The following is a 21,258-nucleotide window of genomic DNA, read 5'->3' as shown; positions in this document are numbered from 1 at the left end:
TTCATTCTTCTACTCATTTGTCAGATAATTACTGAGCCTCTGGCTAGGTGCCAGGCACTGTACTTGACACTGAGGATGCATCAGTGAACAAAAAAAGCCCCTGGTTTTTCTAATAGAATGAGTTAGAGAAAATGGAAAACCAATATGATGCCAGGAGTTATGAAAAAAATGCTATTAAAGATACTGTTAAAAAATTGAGTGGGATAGAGTACAATGACAGAGAGTGCTGCATTTGATAGAGTAGTCATGAGGGGGTAATATTTGAATAGAATTTTGAATGAAAATATTTAGGGGAATAGCATTCCAGGCGAAGGGAGCAACAAGTGCCCTAAATGCACCTGGCGCATGCTCTCCTGCAAAAAGTCTGCTTTAGTCCAGAGTGCAGGAACTGGGAGGCAGAGAGGGGAGAGTGATGGTGGAAAGTAGTCTGGGACCAGATCACAAAGGGGTATATTTTATTCTTAGTGTGATGGCTGAAACATTTTTAGTTTTATGCATCCTACCTCTAACATTACTTCTTGAAATGGAAGTAGAAATGGTAAGTGATTTGTGTGTCAGAATTAGGTACAGTCTGCTTTGATTGTTTTTGGCTGTATTAAGTGATTTATCAATTTAAGTAAACACCAGTCTTATTCAACAGATGTATGAACCTGAAGGATTGATTCACTGAGTTTTTAATCTTTATTTTATGTTCCTTACAGGTACAACGTCAGTCATTCCAATAAGCCATTAGATTCCCAAGATTGTTAGGTTCCTTCTGCCTTCTGTCCTCTGACCTCCTATCACAGACCATAATGAAAGGAATTTCTATTGTACTTGGTAGCATTTTACAAGAAGTAAATCTAATAAAAGTTATTTTAATCTAAATTAAGAAGAAAAACCATTGCATGAACTTTGGCATTAAAACTTTGTTGATAAGATTAGTAAGATTTTATCACATACTGTCTCTCACATTACAGGCAATCCCTGGGTTCTGTAGGTTTGTTCTTAAATTGAATTTGTATATAAGTTGGAAGAGGAACATTTACCTATTACCTGTAATAACCTCTGTTTGTAAGTGTAGGGCCTACACAAGTCAGATGTTTGTAACTTGGGGGCTGATTATAATAGCCCCCCATTCATAAAAGCAAGTTGTACGTAAGTCGGAGGTTTGTAACTTGGAAACTGCCTATATAGGTGTTCAGTATATATTTTTATTAGTTGAAATATGCATCTTTCCCATTTGTGTCTGTGTATTAATTTACTGGTAAACACATTAACCAAGTCTTTAGTCACCCACAAATATATCATGACCATATAGAAATGAGTATGTAGAAGAATATATATAGTTATACCATTGTGTTCCTCAATCTTAAAATATTTAAGCAAACATGATTCTTTTATTTCTGAAACAACTTAGAGAATATAAATAAATAAAATTAATGAGGTGCGTTTATTTTCAAATATTTGGTCCCAGACAGTATACTCTCTAATTTTGTTGTCTTAACATTTGAACCAATGGCTATCTTTTTTTTCTCTTTTTAATCTTAGTATCTCTGGCGTCTCTAGATCTATAGACCTAAATCGTCCAAAGATCTGCAGGTATAGACCACAGAGACAGATTGGTACCTGTTTGATTTAGCTGTATTTATCAAAATACTGTTTTTTGCTTTTTTTGAGACATAGTCTCACTTTGTTGCCTTCGGTAGAGTGCCGTGGCAATGTAGCTCACAGCAACCTCAAACTCCTGGGCTCAAGCGATTCTCTTGCCTCAGCCTCCCAAGTAGCTGGGACTACAGGCACCTGCCACAACGCCTGGCTATTTTCAGAGACGAGGTCTTGCTCTGGCTCAAGCTGGTCTCAAACCTGTGCGCTCGGGCAATCCACCTGTCTCAGCCTCCCAGAGTGCTAGGATTATAGGCGTGAGCCACCACACCCAGCCTGAAGATGTTATTTGAATGATGAATTATAGATGGAGATAAATATGATTCACAGAATGAGAAAATTCTTTACTTAACTACTTTTTTTTAAAACTCAGGTCATTTGGGGGCTATAATTTTCTCTTTAAACCTGAAAATTTTGCCTGTTCCCCCCACCCCACCCCGTAAAGAACACTTAATTATTTCCCTCGTATTGGAAAGCCTAAAAAGAACACTTCGGGTTAGGAAAGTATTCTTATTGCTTTGCTCTGCAATTAACGGGCATAATTAATGTGCATATTATCAAGTTGCTATACCTCATAGAGCATTTCCTTTCAAGTACTAACTTTTTTTTTTTTTTTTAAAAGATTGTCTCACTATACCGCTCTAGGTAGAGTGCTATGGCGTCACAGCTCACAGCAACCTCAAACTCTTGGGCTTAAGCCATTCTTTTGCTTCAGCCTCCCAAGTTCCTGGGACCACAGGCACCTGCCACAATGCCTGGCTGTTTTTTGGTTGCAGTTGTCATTGTTGTTTAGCAGGCCTGGGCCAGGCTCGAACCCAGCTTCAGTGTATGTGGTCGGCACCCTACTCACTGAGCCACGGGTGCCGAGCCTCAAGTACTAATTCTTTATCTTTTTAAGTACTATTCTTTATTCTTTTTAGATATTTCCTTCTCTGCTCACATAAAGGCTGTGGCTAATATACCTATATGGATTATGTTGTTTTCCCCATATGCTGTATCTCTATTTTTTAATTTCTTCAAATTCCTTAACATAGCCAAAATAACACTAAGTACTACATAATTAAGGATAGCAGAAAGCCTCCCAATTATTTTTCACGTAAATTAGAAATTTTGACTATCACTATAGTATTAAATTTATAAAATTTCACTGCTATTAGTACAGTTTGAGTATTCTTTGTGCCTCCATAGTGCTAGGATATTATTCCATTTTAAAGTATTTAGTAGACAAAGATAACTTAGAGTTATTAGTATTTCATGTTTTGCTGCTTCTATATGTTCCTGCAAACTATTGAGAAGACCGATTTGTTTGAAATTTATTTGGCTGATTTGGAATACTACATTGCCTTGGGAACAAGCAAATTATTCCTTTAACTTAAATTTAATCAAAAGAAAAACAAAATCTCATGCCATGTACATTTTATGTCCAATTTATAGACGATAAGAATAGGCATCGTTTCAGAGTAACAAAGCTGTGTGAAAAAACACACTGCATCAGAAATCACTTATCTGCTTTAGGTCACTGGCAAGTTTATTGATCAACAGATTTAGAATTTGAGGAAAAATAAGTCTTATACTAGTTGCACTGTATTTGTTGTTAATATAGAAAAAGTAGTACTTCATGTAAAAGTATACGCTAATTTTTAAACTGAGTTGAGTGCTATATATAGAAATACAGACTTATCTATAATTTTGGTCCCTTGTTAAGATGATTTTTATTGGCACAAATACCTTGTTTACTCATTGATCCTTCAGAAATGTTGCCTTTTCTTTATATTCATGAAATCAGTTTTGCTAATATAGCCAATAACAGAGGGCTCCCCTCTCTCATGAGCTCCCAGAAGGGACAGAGCATCAGCATTTTTCCTACTGCCCCTACCAACCTACAACCAGGCTAAGTTTCATGCATGTGCAGCCAAGAGGTGGGGGCTTCCTTTTCCACCTCCTTCCTCTCATGAGATGGATGGAGGCTTTACCTTCAGTGCTGCACCACTGAGAAGGCCGGAACCCTGGTTGCCCTTGCCCTGGTTTGTGAGAGACAGAGGTTCGCCGCTGGGAGAGGCTAGCCAAGGAGATGGAGAACCGCCCCACACCCCACTGAGTCCTTCATTCCTGGGGTAGGGGTGTCACTCAGAAGCTTGTCATTGTCTCCATTCCCACTGACCTAACTTAAAGAGTTGGAGGGAAAATAAACAATAGAACAGGAAGCTCCAAATATCTCTCTATAAAGAACTGACTTCGTTTCTTTTTTTTTTTTGAGACAGAATCTTACCATGTCGCCCTTGGTAGAGTGCCATGGCATCACAGCTCACAGCAACCTCAAACTCTTGGGCTAACGTGATTTTCTTGCCTCAGCCTCCCAAGTAGCTGGGCCTATAGGTGCCCACCACAATTCCTGGCTATTTTTGTTGTTGTTGTAGTTGTCATTGTTGTTTAGCAGGCCCAGGCCAAGTTTGAACATGCCAGCCCCTGGGTATGTGGAGGGCATCCTAACTGCTGAGCTACAGGCACTGAGCCACCCACTTCGTTTTTAACAGAGCTTGGAGAAGTTCAAGCCTAAGGAGACTCTCAAAACCTTTGGAGGTTGTCGTAGAAGGCAGTTGGCAGGATACTGTGAGATCCGTGAATGCTAGAGGTAGGCTAAACTGTAGGCTGATTACCTTCCCAGAGAGGAACAGGATGGGAAGAGCATTCCTAGGGTCAGAAGAAATCTCAAATACTAATCTCTAATGAACTGGAGGAGCATGATTGAGTCAGTCTATGAAGCAATTTATTCACAGGGCACTCTGATGAAAACAACAGAATGATTGCTGGCGATTAATGGGGCTTAACTGGATGGGGTCATAGAGTCACAAAGACCACATATACGTTTATATGACAAGTCCAGAATAGACAAATCTCTAGAGACAAGTAGTAGATTTGTATTGTTTAGCTCCGGAAGCTGATGGAGCTTAAGGGAGTGGCACGTAAAAGGAATGAGTCTTCTATTTGAGATGACAAAAATGTTTTAAAATGGAATGTGGTCTTGATACCACAGATCTGTGGTTATATTAAAAACTATTGAATTGTCCACTTGAAATAAGTATTATATGTAAAACTGGTACTAAAAATTAGCACAACGTTAAGGACAAAACGATCTATCTGGGTTCTTTCATTCCAGCTTTGATCTATTTTCTAGTTTATAAGTGAGATCTACCAAAACAGCTTAAGTGTGTTTGACACACCCAGGTGTCTCAGAAACTAAACATGTTTGTTTTTCATTTAAACCTCAGCCTTTCCATGTAGTTCCCACTGTAGTCCAATCAGCCCCCTAAAGATTATACCAATACTGCTCAAAGGCTCTAGCACTACGGCCAGACTCTGTGGAGGGATTGCCTGGAAGTTTTATTAATAATACAGAATTCAAACTTCACCCCAGAAATACTGATTCCTCAGGTTTGAAATGAGGCCCAGAAGTGATATATTTTAAAAAACATCACAAACATGACAGATATTTGAATATCCATACAGATTTTGTGACCTTTCAATGCACAAGCAGGCCTTAAGAGTATTCTTTCATGATTCTCGTCAGGTGCCTCCTGCTTGCATGTCCTCTCCAACCCTGACATAAAAACTGATTTTCTTTCTTTCTTTTTTTTTTTTTTTTTTGGCCGGGGCTGGGTTTGAACCCACCACCTCCAGCATATGGGACCGGCGCCCTACTCCTTGAGCCACAGGCGCTGCCCTGAAAACTGATTTTCAAAAGTTAAGTCCACTTTTTAAACATTTTTTCTGAATGTTTAACATGCATACAACAAATCTACATGAACAGTAAAGATTGTTCTCTTTACAAGTGTAAAGACAGGGAAGGAAGCTTATTTTTAAAAAGCTACTTTTCTTTTAATAAAAGGTATTATTTGGTAGATTTTTCAAATTTTATATTCATTTCTGATAATTTTAGTTTTTTGTGCATTAGAAAGCAATTTTACGTGGGTAAATATTTTAAAAACTAAACTCAAGGAAGGAAGAACCTCATGATAAGATATATCACGAAATAAAGAAGTAATAAATAAATATTACATAATAATGAGAAAACATTAAAGCAATTGACATTTATGTACATATGTTCCACTTATAAGACATTGTTTTGACTTCTGATCCATTTTCTCATATATATATATTTTTTTTTTACTGAGAAAACCTGCTGGATGAAGGCTTTATAAGAGATTTGCTAAAAAATGGAATAGAATCTTCTGAGACTGTAGGAACATCTTCTCTTGAGACGTTATGAGTCAGACACATTGTCACAGTTTTGAGATTGGTGGTTCCCAATCATGTCCATAAGATTAAACAGTATTAATGTTCTCAAGGATATTAATCTCAATTCAATAATTGTTTACTAAAGTTTCTACCATGAGTCAAGCATATCTAAAGAATAACCAGTGAGCAAAACAAAGAAATGCCTTGCCCATAAGGCATTTCACTGACTATGCTCAATTCGGAATGTGCTTTTAAAATTATTTAATATAAGGAGTAAGGAATTAGTGTGCCAGGTAAAAGTCATTTAAGCTTTTCGGTTGTAAGCAACAGAACCAACTCAATTTAGCTTAACCAAAAATAATAGAATCTACTGTGTTATAGAAATGCAGAGATTTCTGTGGGCGCTAAGAGGGAATGAAAGCTGGGCTTGACGGATTGAGCCTTGTTGCTTCTTCCATTGCACCATTTCATTCTTTCTCAGCAGGCTGACTTACTCTCTTTTTTAATTTACATGACTGAATATGGATGCCCCACACGACTTACAGAACTATCATTTATATAGTTTATTTCCAAACACCTGTGGAGACTTTTAGACTCTAGATCCCAATTCCTGAGACTTGATCAAGTGTTCACTCAGGTTGATCCAGTGAGCCATGACCTGAGAGTAAAGAATCTCAGCACAAACACGACTACTCGCAACTCCTGGAATTTGTGAATAGGCAAACACCCTGTTGTCTGCATACACATTGAATAATTTTACTGTACCTTCAAGGTTGGTAATTCATTATGATGAATTTGGAACTGTGCAGTCATAACTTACTCATGGCTACATAGCACGTAAGCTCTAGACTCAGAACCTTGTTTTGTCTGACTCCAAAATCATGCCATTACCATTACTCCATACTCTTTAAAGTATTTTTTAAAATATATTGAGAGAAAATATTATTAAATTTCATTCAAAGAATGCGTTCCTCTTTTAATGCTTCTTAGATGGCAATATCTTGTTAACTGTGTATGCTTCTTATTAATTGCTATTTCTTTTCATACTAGCATTATTATCTTTTATATATAGTTACATAGGCTATTACAAAAATAGTGTGCTGTGTTAATAGAATCATAACAATTAGTATGAGACTGTTCAACTGTTCTCAGTAATAAACTTAAAATGATTTTGTGCTTTCTTTCTAGATAATTGAAATATGTATAATACAATGTCAACAAAAATCTCAGAAGAACTTGGCTTTGAGGTTTCATTATTTGATTTAAGTAGGCACAATAAACTTAAGACTTGTGTAAGTCATCTTATAATAAAGATAATAGCCGGGTTAATATACTAGTATATACAAATTGGACAATATTTTATTGAGTAGAAACTTTTCCATTTTATAATCAGGAATAAAGTTTCATTTGTGATATTACCCTGTTTCCCCGAAAATAAGACAGTGTCTTATTTTAAGGTGTGCTCCCAAAGATGCGCTAGGTCTTATTTTCAGGGGACGTCTGTAAGTAGGTCTTATTTTCGGAGGATGTCTTATTTTCAGGGAAACAGGGGTAGTAATAAAGTTTATTTTAAAGACATAAATTATTTTTAATAATATTGTATCATATTTCACCAAAGAGATTTGGTTTTGTTCCTAGAATTCTTTACATTTACTCTCTTGTTGATCTTTTTTACCCAGTCTTGTGGCTTTAAATACGTTGTGCTCATCACTCCTTAATTTTTGTCTTCAGCTCAAAATTCTTCCCTGAGCTCCCAACTATGTATCCATTGTCTACTCAATATCACACTTGTTTTATCAGACACAATCTGTCCCCAAGTAAATGTCCTATCCCCAACACCACTAAAAAATAAATTGGATATACCTTCCAGATTTCCCATTAATGGTAAATATTCCTTTCCATTTGCTTAGTCCAAAAATTTTAGACTTACCCTCAGTTCCTCACATATCTCACCTTTTTTTTTTTTTTTTTTTTATTGTTGGGGATTCATTGAGGGTACAATAAGCCAGGTTACACTGATTGCAATTGTTAGGTAAAGTCCCTCTTGCAATCATGTCTTGCCCCCATAAAGTGTGACACACACCAAGGCCCCACCCACCTCCCTCCTTCCCTCTTTCTGTTTCCCCCCCCCATAACCATAATTGTCATTAATTGTCCTCATACCAAAATTGAGTACATAGGATTTATGCTTCGTCAGCAAACTTCTGTTACCTTTGAAATAAATCTAGAATCTGGCCCCTTTACCCACCTCCTCTGTTGCACCGCGTCTGCGCCATCTTCTTTTTTCCTCTAGATTATCTCTTCCTACTTTCACCCTTGACTACCCACAATATATTTTCAAGTGATCCTGTTGAACAAAAGTCAGATTATATAATATGTGTCTGCTTATAATTCTTCAATAGTTCATTTCTTCCAGAGTGAAAATCAAAGTTCTTATATTTCCTACTATTCTCAGCCACCCTGACTCTCTGGCCTTTCCCCAAACAGAGGAACCATCTGTCCCAGAACCTTTGCAATGACTGGAACACTTTCTCTGTATTCTCTGTGGGATACAATCTCTCCCTTCCGTGAAGCCTTTGCTGCCTCCTTGTTGAGCACTTGCTCTCCCCAACTTGAGATTTCAAATTCCTGACCCTTGCCATGGTCTGTTTGTTCTCTGTAGCTCTAGTCAGATTCTAATATATGGTACTATGTAGTTTATACATGTTGTTTATTTCCTTTGGTCTTTGCCTATTCTTAGTAAAAATTCTACTAGAGCTAAGGGTTTTGACTATTTTGTTCACTAAATCTGTCAACCAATGCACAGAACAGTGTTTGGTGGCAACTTTTGCCAAATGAATGATTATAGAATAGAATGTATATGTGAAACTCTTGTGTGGCAAGAAATACCCCATTTATATTTATGTGTGTATATGTATATATGCAGTGAAACTGCTAACATAACTTTTCTTTCAGAATATTTTCTCAACTTGGGTTTGTATATTGTATGGGATTTGTTAACTAAGGCACATCTGGGTGTCCTTTATTTGACTTATTTGTATATAGGGTATTTCTAGACATTTACATGAAAATAATAAATGTACTTAAAACCACTTTTCAACTTAAGAAATGATCATGATAAAAACCTGTAGATTAGTAACTTAGCAGATTTTTAAAATATATTATTATGGAACTGGTAATTTAGGAAATATAGGCATTTGAAAATTAATTCAAATTTTTAATTTTAGTAATCTCTGATGTGTTTAGCAAATCATGAACAGATTGTTATTGTAACAATAATAACTAGAGCCAAACACTTATTTTAAAAAGAATATGTTGCATTTCATTTATGCGTAATATAGTACTATCAGTTTGAGTGATTATGTTTTTAAGTATTTAGTATTAAAAAAAATACTTAGTAAAATTCTTTGTGAAAAAACATGTACTATTCTTGAAACAAATTGAAAACTGAAACTTTGATCAAGTTTTCTAGATCATATTTGTAGAAAATAACTAGTAATTTGGTGTTAACTGATTAATATGGCAAAATATACATTATGCATTTGCATTTATAAATGCTAATACGTATTTCCGAAGCTTATATGAATTTTAGATAAAATCCCAAAGAGGAACTACTTATCAAAACTTCTTTATGTTAAAGGTTGAAATGATTTAAAATAAGAAATGGCATTGTTACATTGCCTGAACTATGCTTCATTTTGGAGACTAGCTTAATGGTCAGGTTTTGTTCTATTTTGTTTTAATCCGAATCTGATGAGACTTTTATAAGCTTAGTAGAAACTTTCTTTTTTTCCCCTTAATCTTACACATAGACTTTTTCATACAAGTTAAAAGAGAAGTAATTAATGTTTTAGAAGTGATTAATGTTTAAGGTGAGATAATGTCAGAGAACTATGATGCTTATACTTAGAATTATCCTAGAAATTGTAGAGCTCTTGGTCCTTTTAGAGTAAGTCTGTCTGTGAGCTCGTATCAGTGTCAAAGAGCTTCTTGATAACTGTCCTTGAACCTAACAAACATATGACATGTTAAGTTTGAAGGTTTTTTTCTCAAATCTGAATTTTCTTCTTATGGTAAAAGGCACTACTGGCCAAACATTTCCAGTTTATTCTGATGGAGAAGATTGCCTGTTTCTTCACTGATATAAATTCAGTCTTATATAAGAACATATTAGGTTTACTAGATAATTATTAGTTACATCCAGCATAATTCCAAATAGGTATAAACATAAAACACTGTAATCTTTTAAAGAATTATATTAGAATTATATTAATTCTCTTGTGTTATATGTCATATATTATTTCATATTCAGTTGTATTTTATGGTGAAAACCCCTCTCTTAGGTTCAGTTTTCATTGTAAAAATGTGAATTTTAGAGTAATTTATCAGTGACGCCTTTCTTCCATAATTCTAACAGTCAAAAATCTTAAGAAAATTTAGGTTAATTCTGGATTAACCTAAATCCAGAATTATCAGCCAAATGGTCTTGTCAGGCCATAAAGTATAGATCTTTAGCTAGGTAAATAAATCTCCATTTATTGCACAGCAAATAGATTTTTATTCAATCTAATGACATTACAAAGGAATTTGTGTTCAAAAATGTCCCATAAAATGTCCCATAAAATGTCTCTTTAGAGAGCCCCATATTGACTTTGTGCTGTGAGATTCATTTTTGTAGACTTTAAAAGAAGTTTTCCCTGGAAAGAAATATAGTTGTTAAGAGTTTGATTCATTTGTATACAACTTTTGTGTTATTAAATGTGATATTTTTTCAGAGGATTAGCAGACAAATAAAATTTACAACCAATAAGTCTGAATATTTGCTACTGAAAAAGCTGCTTTATATTTATGAGTCTTATCTCAACCCATGGTAAGATAAGGGTGCGGCCCATGTATGTTTATTTATGCATATTTATGCCACACCCTTATCCTCTTCTTATTCCATCCAGAGATCATGTGAGGAAAAAACCCTCCGCGTGGACTGCTATTTAGGTGGTCAGCATACTGAAATACTTTCAAAGCTAAAACTAAATGCAGACCTGAAAAAAATGATATCCCTCCAGTGGTCATGAATTTATTTTTGTGGTGTAACAGAAGGACAAGAGTTAATAGAAATACCTATAATTCACTAATGGTTACCAGTTTATGGGCAAGGTTTTTGTGTGTATGTTTATTGCTGAAAAGCAGACTAATCAGCTGAAATGACCCAATTATTCTTAAAATGTCCTGTGTGCTTCTTTGGTGTACTCAGGGTTTTCTAAAATACTGTCATGTCTGGCTAATTTGAAATTTTCTAATTAAGTAGAAAGGAGATCAGCTTGTCAACATCTCATAGTAGACCTTTGTCCTGAGTTCAACATTGTAATCATAGCTTGGAGTACTACTGAAAGAATGGAGCTTAGCTATGTTTCAAATGATAGAAAGTAGAAATGTTATTATGATCTTATCTTGTGCACTTTATTAACCATAAGAAAAATGTAAAAGCAAAACAAAGGTATACATCTGTTGTTAATACACTCCCAAAATGTATAAAAAAATCAATAAAATAGGAACTGTTTTTAATACAGTATTAAATAACAACTTGGTATTTGACATGTTTTGTCCAGATTAAAAAGTTTCTAGGTAAAGATGTTTTGTTTTTTACCCTTTCTTTTCTTTTTTTTTTTTGAGTCAGCCAGTCCATAACTAAGGTTGATTTAACGTGAAGACTTCATCTTCCAAGAAGTATTCAGAGCTAACACTCTTGGTTACTTATGTCAGATTGACATTTTCCTTTATGTGTAATATGCTTTCCTTTCTAATTTTTTTTAATTCTAGTCTATGCAAGGGAAACTTTCTAAAGAGAAATTGACCGCTCAAAATATGATGGAGGACCTGGAAAAGAAAGAAAGAAGCCTACAGAGATTAACGAAAGCATTGCTTGAAGTGAGTAGAAGAAATCTGAATTGCTTTGAAAGGATGATTCACTACATGTTTAAGTTTAAGCAAATACTTATTTCGTACATATTAATCGAACGTTTTTCAATTGACGACTTGATTTTGATGTGTCAGTTAATTAAATCCATTAGATTTATTACCAATATTATAATAAAAAGACAAAACTTTATTTTTCTTATGTCTATAATGCAATTTCACAGGATTAACTGTAGCACAGTCAAATATTTCACAGTATAGATATTAGGTTCTAAACTGAGCAGATAAGGCATAAATTGAATATAAACAAAATTGCCCTTGAAAATCCTTAAAGTCGGTGCAGTGTTGGTACTTCACCATTGAAACAGGCTATACTTTCTCATTTAAATATGAGATGTACTTGGCTTGTGTTTAAGGACACATTGTATGAAAAAATACATATCTTTGGGTTTTTTTAAACTATCATCATGACATTTTGCCCCTAAATACTTAAGAATGCAGCTCCAAAAATTAAGGACATTTTTCTTTATAATCATAATACCTTTATCATAACCAATAAAAGTAATAATTTACTGATATTCAATAATACTTAGTTTATATTCAGATTTCCCTGCTTTACCAAATATTTTATATAGCAGCTATTGAAACAAGCATTCAACCAGTGACATAAGTTATATTTCATTGATGTCTTATAAATCTAAGGTTCTTTTTTTTCCCTCCATGTTAGGGACTTGAAACTGCATCTCTTGTCTCATACACCTGTGGGTTGTCACACCTAGATTGGATTACTTTCTCAAGGTGTCATTTATCTTGTTCTTTACTCCCAATGTTTCTTGTAAGCTGCAAGTTAGAGCTAACAATATCATTAGATTCAAGTCAGATCCTTTTTTTGGCGTGAATACTTTGTAGGTGTTTTCACATCCTCAGAATTTATATAATGTTTGGTTATTCCACTATAAGTAACACACAAATAATAACTCACTAGGATGGAGTGGTAACAGCCTGATTCTTTCCCTGGTAAAGTTATACCCCTGCAAACAGTAGGTAATCCGTAGGTGGCACTTAGGTGGCACTGTGAATATGCAGTTTGCCAGCACTTTTTCTCTTTGATGGCTTTAACATTCACTGATGATCATTGCCTAAATCATTAGGTGATTGAAAAATGATAATTTTAAAAATTATATTATTCCTTTCTTACTTATCATCTAGCATTCATCTATAAAAGATCTTTTCTTCATCACCCCAGGCTATTTGGTTATTCTAAAATTCAGTTCCAATTGGAAAGCTAATTGAACTTACCTTTAATTAGCAATTTTCAGGATAAGGAGGTAACAGTTCTGAAGGTGAGGTGAGAGTAGCTTTTTCTGAGGGCAATAAACCATGAGTTATGTTGATATTTACAAGTCAAATTTAATAATTCATAGTTGTTGGGAGTTTTTTCCTTCTTTGATTTTATACTTGTATTCTTTGTCTCTTATACTGAAATATTTGGTTTCTATCAACATTAATATAATATGTGTGCTTTTTTCTCAGTATACAAGAAATAATTTCAAAGTAACTAAATTACTATTGTTACTAATAATGAAACTACAGAATGAGGTTTCAAGTTTCTTTGTAGTTCTTTTTTATCCTTGGAATTAATCTCGTTATAGAAAAATACATACATAGTGAAGATGCTCATGTGAGAAAGCCCTAGAAACTGAAACTGTTTAGATTTATATTTCCTTTCTTGGGTTTACCTCAGTGCATCAGATGGCATGGAGGAATCATTCCCACTATTTAAATTATTTTTGTATGTTGTTTTTTTCCCCCAACTGTATGTATATAGTTGAATTTGGTTAATGTGCATATGACTCCCCTGTTTTAGTTATAGACTTGTGGGAAAATGTTAACCTGTATGGCTCTGAATACCTTCTGTATGTTCTAAAACCTGATTTTTGTTTTCTTTATCCATTTCAGAACCAAAGACAAACAGAAGAGATATGCTCTTTAATGGATCAGGGCCAGGAAGCAGACCCATCTAGGCAGCAGACACTTCTTTCCAAACGGCCTCTGTTTGATTTGGCTGTGATTGATCAACTGTTCAAGGAAATGTCCTATTGTTTGTTTGACTTGAAAGCATTGTGTAGTATTCTTAATCAGCGTGCTCAGGGCAAGGAGCCTAATCTTTCATTATTACTGGGAATCAGATGTAAGTGGCTGATGACTTGTACTTACTTTGTGGCTTGACATTTATCTTCGTGTTTATTTTTATCTGATTTCCTTAGATCTCTGCATCAATCTGTGGGTTTACACATACCTGTTATTACTTCATTGCTAGAACTGACCTTATTATACTTACAGCAGTGAGGAGGGTCAGACTTGATATGGACTCCCACTTGGCAGAATGCCTGGATATGTTTCCTAGACTAAATCTGTAGATGAGTGACCAGAGTGGTAGTTGTGACTTCCTGACTATTTTTTCCAAAGCAATATTTCTGTTTGTTTTCATGTGGTGGTTATATAGATTAGTGACCCAGCAATATGTCCATGGGGAAAATACTTGCAAGAAAATACTTGCTTTCCAAAGTAGTGTACGTCCTATGGCAGTTTCTTAACTTAATGTTGGTGCCAATGCTGTCACATGACCCAGGCTTCACGGTCTGCAGACCTCTTGCCCTTGTCATGCATGCTGCTGGTTTTGCACTTTTCAGTGTGGCACCTACTCACTCTCTGCCTCAGTCCTATCTTCCTCAGTACGTAATTTTGAGTGCACTGTGATATCTTAGTGTCCCTTCTCTTCTGTGCTACTTTTGCAGCAAACTATATTTGCTGCATATTGTTCCAAGTTAGATAATATGGACTTGTTGGTCTCTTTTTAATAGAAAAGAAATGGACTTCAATAAGGAGAAATATAGAGTAGGCCCACATGTGTTTATTAACCAACATTTATATTGAGTAGCTGCCTAATAATATGGTTAATATGTGACTAGAAAAGGGACTGGTTTTGTTGCTAGTTTTATCAAAGATTCCACCATTTAGCATCGTAACAATTATTATTATTATTATTATTACTATTTTTAGAGGCAGAGTCTCACTTTATCACCCTCGCTAGAGGGCCATGGCGTTATAGCTCACAGCAACCTCTAACTCCTGGGCTTAGGCCAGCGGTTCTCAACCTGTGGCTCACAACCCACAGGAACTGTATTAAAGGGTCATGGTATTAGGAAGGTTGAGAACCACTGGCTGAGGCGATTCTCTTGCCTCAGCCTCTAGAGTAGCTGGGACTACAAGCCCCCACCACAATGCCTGGCTATTTTTTATTGCAGTTTGGCCCGGGCTGGGTTCGAACCCACCACCCTTGGTATACGGGGCCAGTGTCCTACCCACTGAGCCACAGGCGCCACCCCATAATAATTATTTTTGCAAATCAGAAAATGCTCTTGATCCAAGTATATTACTGGTTACATGAAACTTGTTATCTGTGCTCAACAATATTAACAGATTTTTTTTTTTTATTTCATAGATGTGCGTACATATATATGAGTTTGGATGTGTAAAAAATATTTAACATTTGCATGTATCTGTAAATGTTTATCACATGTCTTCTATGGCACAGACACAGAGTTAGGTGCTGATAATACAGATAAATTGAACACATTTCTCTAATAATCTGGCTACCCATTTGCCAGATTATTGGAGAATCATGATGGCTGTTGTAACTGAGACGCAGACAAAGGACAGTGGGAGCACAAAAGGAAAAAATCCAACTGAATGTACGTGGGAAGAGCTGTGAAGGCTCCAGAGTAGCTGGTGTTCAGTGCAGGTCTTAGAGGAAGAAAAAGAGAACTTTGCCAGATAAAGATGGTGGTGATTTAGAAACAATCTCTTAATGGGCACAGTGGCTCACTCTTATGATCCCAGCTACTTGGGAAGTTGAGGTGAGAGGTTTGCCTAAGGCTAGGAGTTTAAGACCAGCTTGGGCAACATGGTGACACACTATCTCTAAAAACATGAAAAGAAAATTATCTGAGCAAGGTGGTACACACTTGTATTCCCAACTGCTTGGGAGGCTTGCCTCAGCCCAGAAGTTTGAGGCGACAGTGGGCTAAGATCCTATCACTCCACTCCAGCATAAGCAACAGAGCAAGATCCCATCTTTTTTTTTTTTTTTGGTTTTTGGCCGGGGCTGGGTTTGAACCCACCACCTCCGGCATATGGGACCGGCGCCCTACTCCTTGAGCCACAGGTGCCGCCCCCATCTTTTTTTTTTTTTTTAAATCTGATTCATTGGGAGCAAGAAGCAAAAGCTCACACACAGAGTATTTTCTCCACTCAGAGCTGTTCATTCCTTCACTTATTTTGTAATCTTCTATATTTCACTATCTAGTTAGGATTTCTTAACTTTTTTTTTGAGACAGAGTTTCACTGTGTCACCCTGGGTAGAATGCTGTGGTGTCACAGCTCACAGCAACCTCAGACTCCTGGGCTTAAGCGATCATCTTGCCTCAACCTCCCCAGTAGCTGGGATTACAAGCACCCACCACAACGCCCAGATATTTTTAGAGATGAGGTCTCGCTCTGGCTCAGGCTACTCTTGAACCTGTGGGGTCAGGCAATCCACCCACTTTGGTCTCCCAAGTGCTAGGATTACAGGCATGAGCCACCGTACCCAGCCCATGTATTAACTTTTCCTGTAATAGTGTAATAGAGCTATCCTAATATGAATAAAAGGAAGATCAAGAATCTTACCACTTTTACCTCCCAAGTATATTCCTTTTGGTCTTTAGAGTTCAACACCAGAATCCTTATATTTGGCGTCATGAAAATTTGACCAACCAGCTAATTGGTTAAATACGAACGAATTCTTTTGAATCCTTATGTCATGACTCCGTCTATTCGCCCCACACTCCTCTGAAACTCTCTGCTACCTGGTTTCCATGACGTCCTTGTCTAGGTTTTACCTCTGCCTTTATGACTGCTTAGCTTCAGTCTTCTGTGGACTTCTCTGCCACTAATTATTATCCCCAGGAACCTTTTGCTGCTGGCCTTTGCTTGTCCTTATCATGTGATCTTCTCTGCATTCTGTTGTTCTCTATTACTGCTATCCCTTTCACTCAAATAGACATGGACTTCTTACCCTTCCTACAATGTCTGTTCTGGGCTCCTGATTGTATTCCCCTCTATGTTAGAACTGGCTGTTTCATAGGCATCAGACTCACCACATGCAAAATAGAACCTACTTTTCTTCCTTCCCTAAACCTCCTTCTCTTGGTGAGTAGCACCACCATTCATCTGTCACTCAACCCAGATTTTGTCACTCTGCCCTGTTTGTCCTTTGTCAGAGACCCATGTCGAATCCTGACCCTCACCCAAATTGGCGGTGATTAATCTCTATCCATTCTGTCACCCATCTACTGTGCTTAACATTCATTCCTTCCATTATGTCCCCATTGCCTGTCATCTTAGTTCTTTTCATAGCCCTTTACCTGGACTGATCTGTGAATCACTATGTTCACCCCTCTCCTAGTCCATCTTACACTGTTGTCAGAGTGATCCGTCTAAACCGTGAATCTGATTTCCTAATATTGAACCCTACTCTGTGATAGAGATAGGTAGTTCTTACCTACCTATGCAGCCTTATTTCTTGGTACTCTCCCTTCTGATAATTTATTCTGTACCACTTTAGAGCTATGTACTGATTTCTCAAACTCTATCAGACTATTTTATTTCCAGTCTTCACACATTTGTTCAGTCTGCTTCCTTGGCCTGTCTAATGAAAGAGTAACCGTTGCCCGTCCCGTTAGGCCCAGTTGTTGTTCTCTTCCTTTTGTGCCGCTGCAGCTTGTCTGCATTGATGGGCCACCTACGACACCTCACCCATTTATCTGTTCATGAAATTGTATGTAAAGCATTGAGAACCAGCCACCATGTATTATTTGCTGACCTCAACATCGGGCATAGTCCCTGGATTATGACAGGTGTTCAATTACTGTTTGTTAAAATAACATTATCTAACTCTTATGCCTCCAATAAACTATCAGGGCCAGACATAAGCAAAGGTTTATTTCACAATCATTGGCTCTGCCTGCTTTTATGTTGTGATATGCTTCCCAAGAGAAGAACTGCAGTAAATATTAATTAAAAACTAGGTGAATCATCAGGACCTTCAGTTATTCAGCCATTGGGCAGTTAGCTATCAGCCTGGTTCAGTTGTGATTATAGGATTCCAACTCTCTTTCCTTCTCCCCTTCTGTCTCCCTCTCCCTTTATTTCTCCCTCTCTTTCTGACCCTCTCTTTTTCCTCTTTCTCTTCTTTTCCCTCCCTCCTTTTCCCTCCATTCCTTTTTCTCTCTCTCCCCTATCCCCTTTGTTCTCTTTCTCCACCTCCCTCTGTCTCTCTGCATATATATGTGTATATGTATATACACACACTCTGTATATGTATATATACACACATACGCACTCTCTGTATATGCATTATACACACATACACACTATATGTATATATACACTATGTATATGTACACACATACACTCTATATACACACACATACACACACTATATATATATACACACACACACACTCTCTGTATATGTATATATACACACATACACTCTATATATACACACACACTCTCTGTATATGTATATATACACATACACTCTGTATATATATATACACACACATACACTCTGTATATGTATATATATATACACACACACTCTGTATATGTATATATACACATACAGACTATATATATACACATACATACTCTCTGTATATGTATATATACATGTACACACTCTATATGTATATATACACACACTCTCTGTGTATGTATATATACACACATACACACTCTGTATATATATACACACACACACTCTGTGTATGTATATATACACATACACTATATATATATATACACACTCTGTGTATATGTACACACATACACACTTTATATATATACACACATACTCTGTATATGTATATATACACATGTACACACTCTGTATATATATACACACACACAGACTATACACACACATACACATTCTGTATATGTATATTATATACACATACACACTCTGTATATATACATATATACACACACTCTGTGTATGTATATATGCACACATACACACTATATATATATATATATATATATACACACATACACTCTATATATATACACACACATACACTATATATACACACACTCTGTATCTGTATATATACACACATACTATATATATACACACACATATGGACTCTATATATATATACACACATACACTATATATATATACACACACATACACTATATATACACACACTCTGTATCTGTATATATACACACATACTATATATATACACACGGACTCTATATATATACACACATACACTGTATATATATATACACACACATACTCTCTGTATATGTATATATGCACACATACACTATATATGTATATATACACACACGCACTCTATATGTATATATACACACACTCTGTATATGTATATATGCACACATTCTATATATACACACATACACACTGTATACACACACTCTGTATATGTATATATACACACATACACACTATGTATACACACATACACTCTGTATATGTATATATACACACATACACACTATATATATGCACATACAGACTATATACACACATACACTATAAACACAGACACTCTGTGTATATATATACACACACTCTGTATATGTATATATATACATACACTATATATACACACACACAGACTCTCTGTATATATACACACAAACACTGTATATATACACACATACACCATACACACTATATATATATACACACATACAGACTATATACACACATACTCTCTGTATATGTATATATACACACATACACTCTGTATATATACACACACGCACACTGTATAAGTATATATATACACATATTTTCTGTATATGCATATATACACATGTACACTGTATATATATACACACATACACACTTTCTGTATATGTATGTATACACACATACACTATTTATATACACACCCAGACTCTATGTATACATACACACACACACACACTCTCTGTATATATATACACACACCCTCTCTGTATATGTATATATACACACATACACATTCTGTATATGTTTATATGCACACATACACCCTCTCTGTATATATATACACACACACATACTATATATTGTGAAAGTTAGTATTTTCATGCCAATAAACCCACTTTGCAATCAAAAATTTAAGATCTCTCACTACCCAAATGATTTTCAGATTTTGTCAAATGGAAAAAACTGAGCGCTCTAGAGCTTGTATAGAGACATTAGAGCTGGTCTTTTGTACTTTTGGAATATTGTTATACATTAAACATGTTGAGTTTGTTCATATGACTGTATGAATTTAATTCACTTTAGCAAAACTTTAGAAGAACCAAATAAGATCAATTTCATATTAAATGATACATAAGTTAAACCTGAGCCTCGCTGGTATTCAGAGTGTAGCATTATATTTCCATGATGATTAAGGTGAAAATCATAAATATCTGTGTTCAAAACAATGTGAGACCTTCTCTTGTTTATTTACACAGCAATGAACTGTTCAGCTGAGGAGACCGAGAATGATCATAGCCAAGAAACACTCAGTAAAAAATTGTCGGAGGTGTGCCAGTTACGGAAGGACATTGACGAGTTAAGGACTACCATATCAGACCGCTATGCTCAGGACATGGGAGACAACTGCGTGACCCAGTGATGGAGTGTAGGCCCCACAGCAATAATGACCTAGTGTTAAATGCTGCTGTGTGACGGTTCTTCGTATTTCTCTGTAGGAGCCATAATGGAAAGTAGCAAGTGACATATGGCTTGCTCATAGGTTGTTTTTTCTGTGAATTTGTTTTATTGAAGGGAAAAATGAATATGAGGAGGTTTTAAAAAGGCTTATCAGGCAAAAAAAAAAAAAAAGCAAATTACCTTTGAAAAATATGATAAAGTCTATAAGAAAAAAATATCTGTGTTCTCAAACTACTGATTAAAGGACCAAGCTGTGAAGAATGCCCTTCGGATAAGGGGTAGAATTTCTGTTAATGCTATAGTGTTGTGTGTTTGTGTGTGCATGTATGTGTGCTTTGTTCACAAAATTAAAATATATGGGTTTCTAGGGTCAAAGCCAAGTTTCTGAGAAAGGCACACACTGCTTATTCTTATACTTCTTTCATAAGAAGCTTGTGTTGTAATTTGGGGCTTTCAAAGGCTGGCTAACCAAGAGTTTAAACAGCAAACCAGTATTCTAATAGTAGTAGAGCAGGCAAAACCATTTCTGTTTTGGACACTGTGCTGAGATGATGAGGTTGTGGGCTTGGGCTGGTTTTAGTACGTAGTACTATAGATAGGTCAGCTGTTTCTCCAGAGAAGTTGAGAGCGGTAAAATTTTCCTTAGAGGGGTAAAATTTTGATGTGCT

General features: G+C 35.9%; 1 protein-coding gene across 2 annotated transcripts in view; it reads left to right on the top strand.

Moving 5' to 3' along the window:
* The window catches only part of CEP85L (centrosomal protein 85 like), a 195,312-nt gene extending 174,639 nt beyond the window's left edge, over positions 1 to 20,673 (top strand). For both annotated transcript variants that reach the window (XM_053592057.1, XM_053592058.1), the window contains 3 exons: positions 11,698 to 11,805; positions 13,753 to 13,984; positions 20,389 to 20,673. In XM_053592057.1, coding sequence (XP_053448032.1) covers positions 11,698 to 11,805; positions 13,753 to 13,984; positions 20,389 to 20,552 — 504 coding nt within the window. In that variant the 3' untranslated portion in view covers positions 20,553 to 20,673. The remainder of the gene's footprint in view (positions 1 to 11,697; positions 11,806 to 13,752; positions 13,985 to 20,388) is intronic.
* Positions 20,674 to 21,258: the final 585 nt, after the last annotated feature.

Source organism: Nycticebus coucang, chromosome 5 (genome assembly GCF_027406575.1).
Source record: "Nycticebus coucang isolate mNycCou1 chromosome 5, mNycCou1.pri, whole genome shotgun sequence".
Lineage (NCBI taxonomy): Eukaryota > Metazoa > Chordata > Mammalia > Primates > Lorisidae > Nycticebus > Nycticebus coucang.
Note: the sequence above shows the minus strand (reverse complement) of the source record. Positions and strands in the feature narration are given on the sequence as shown.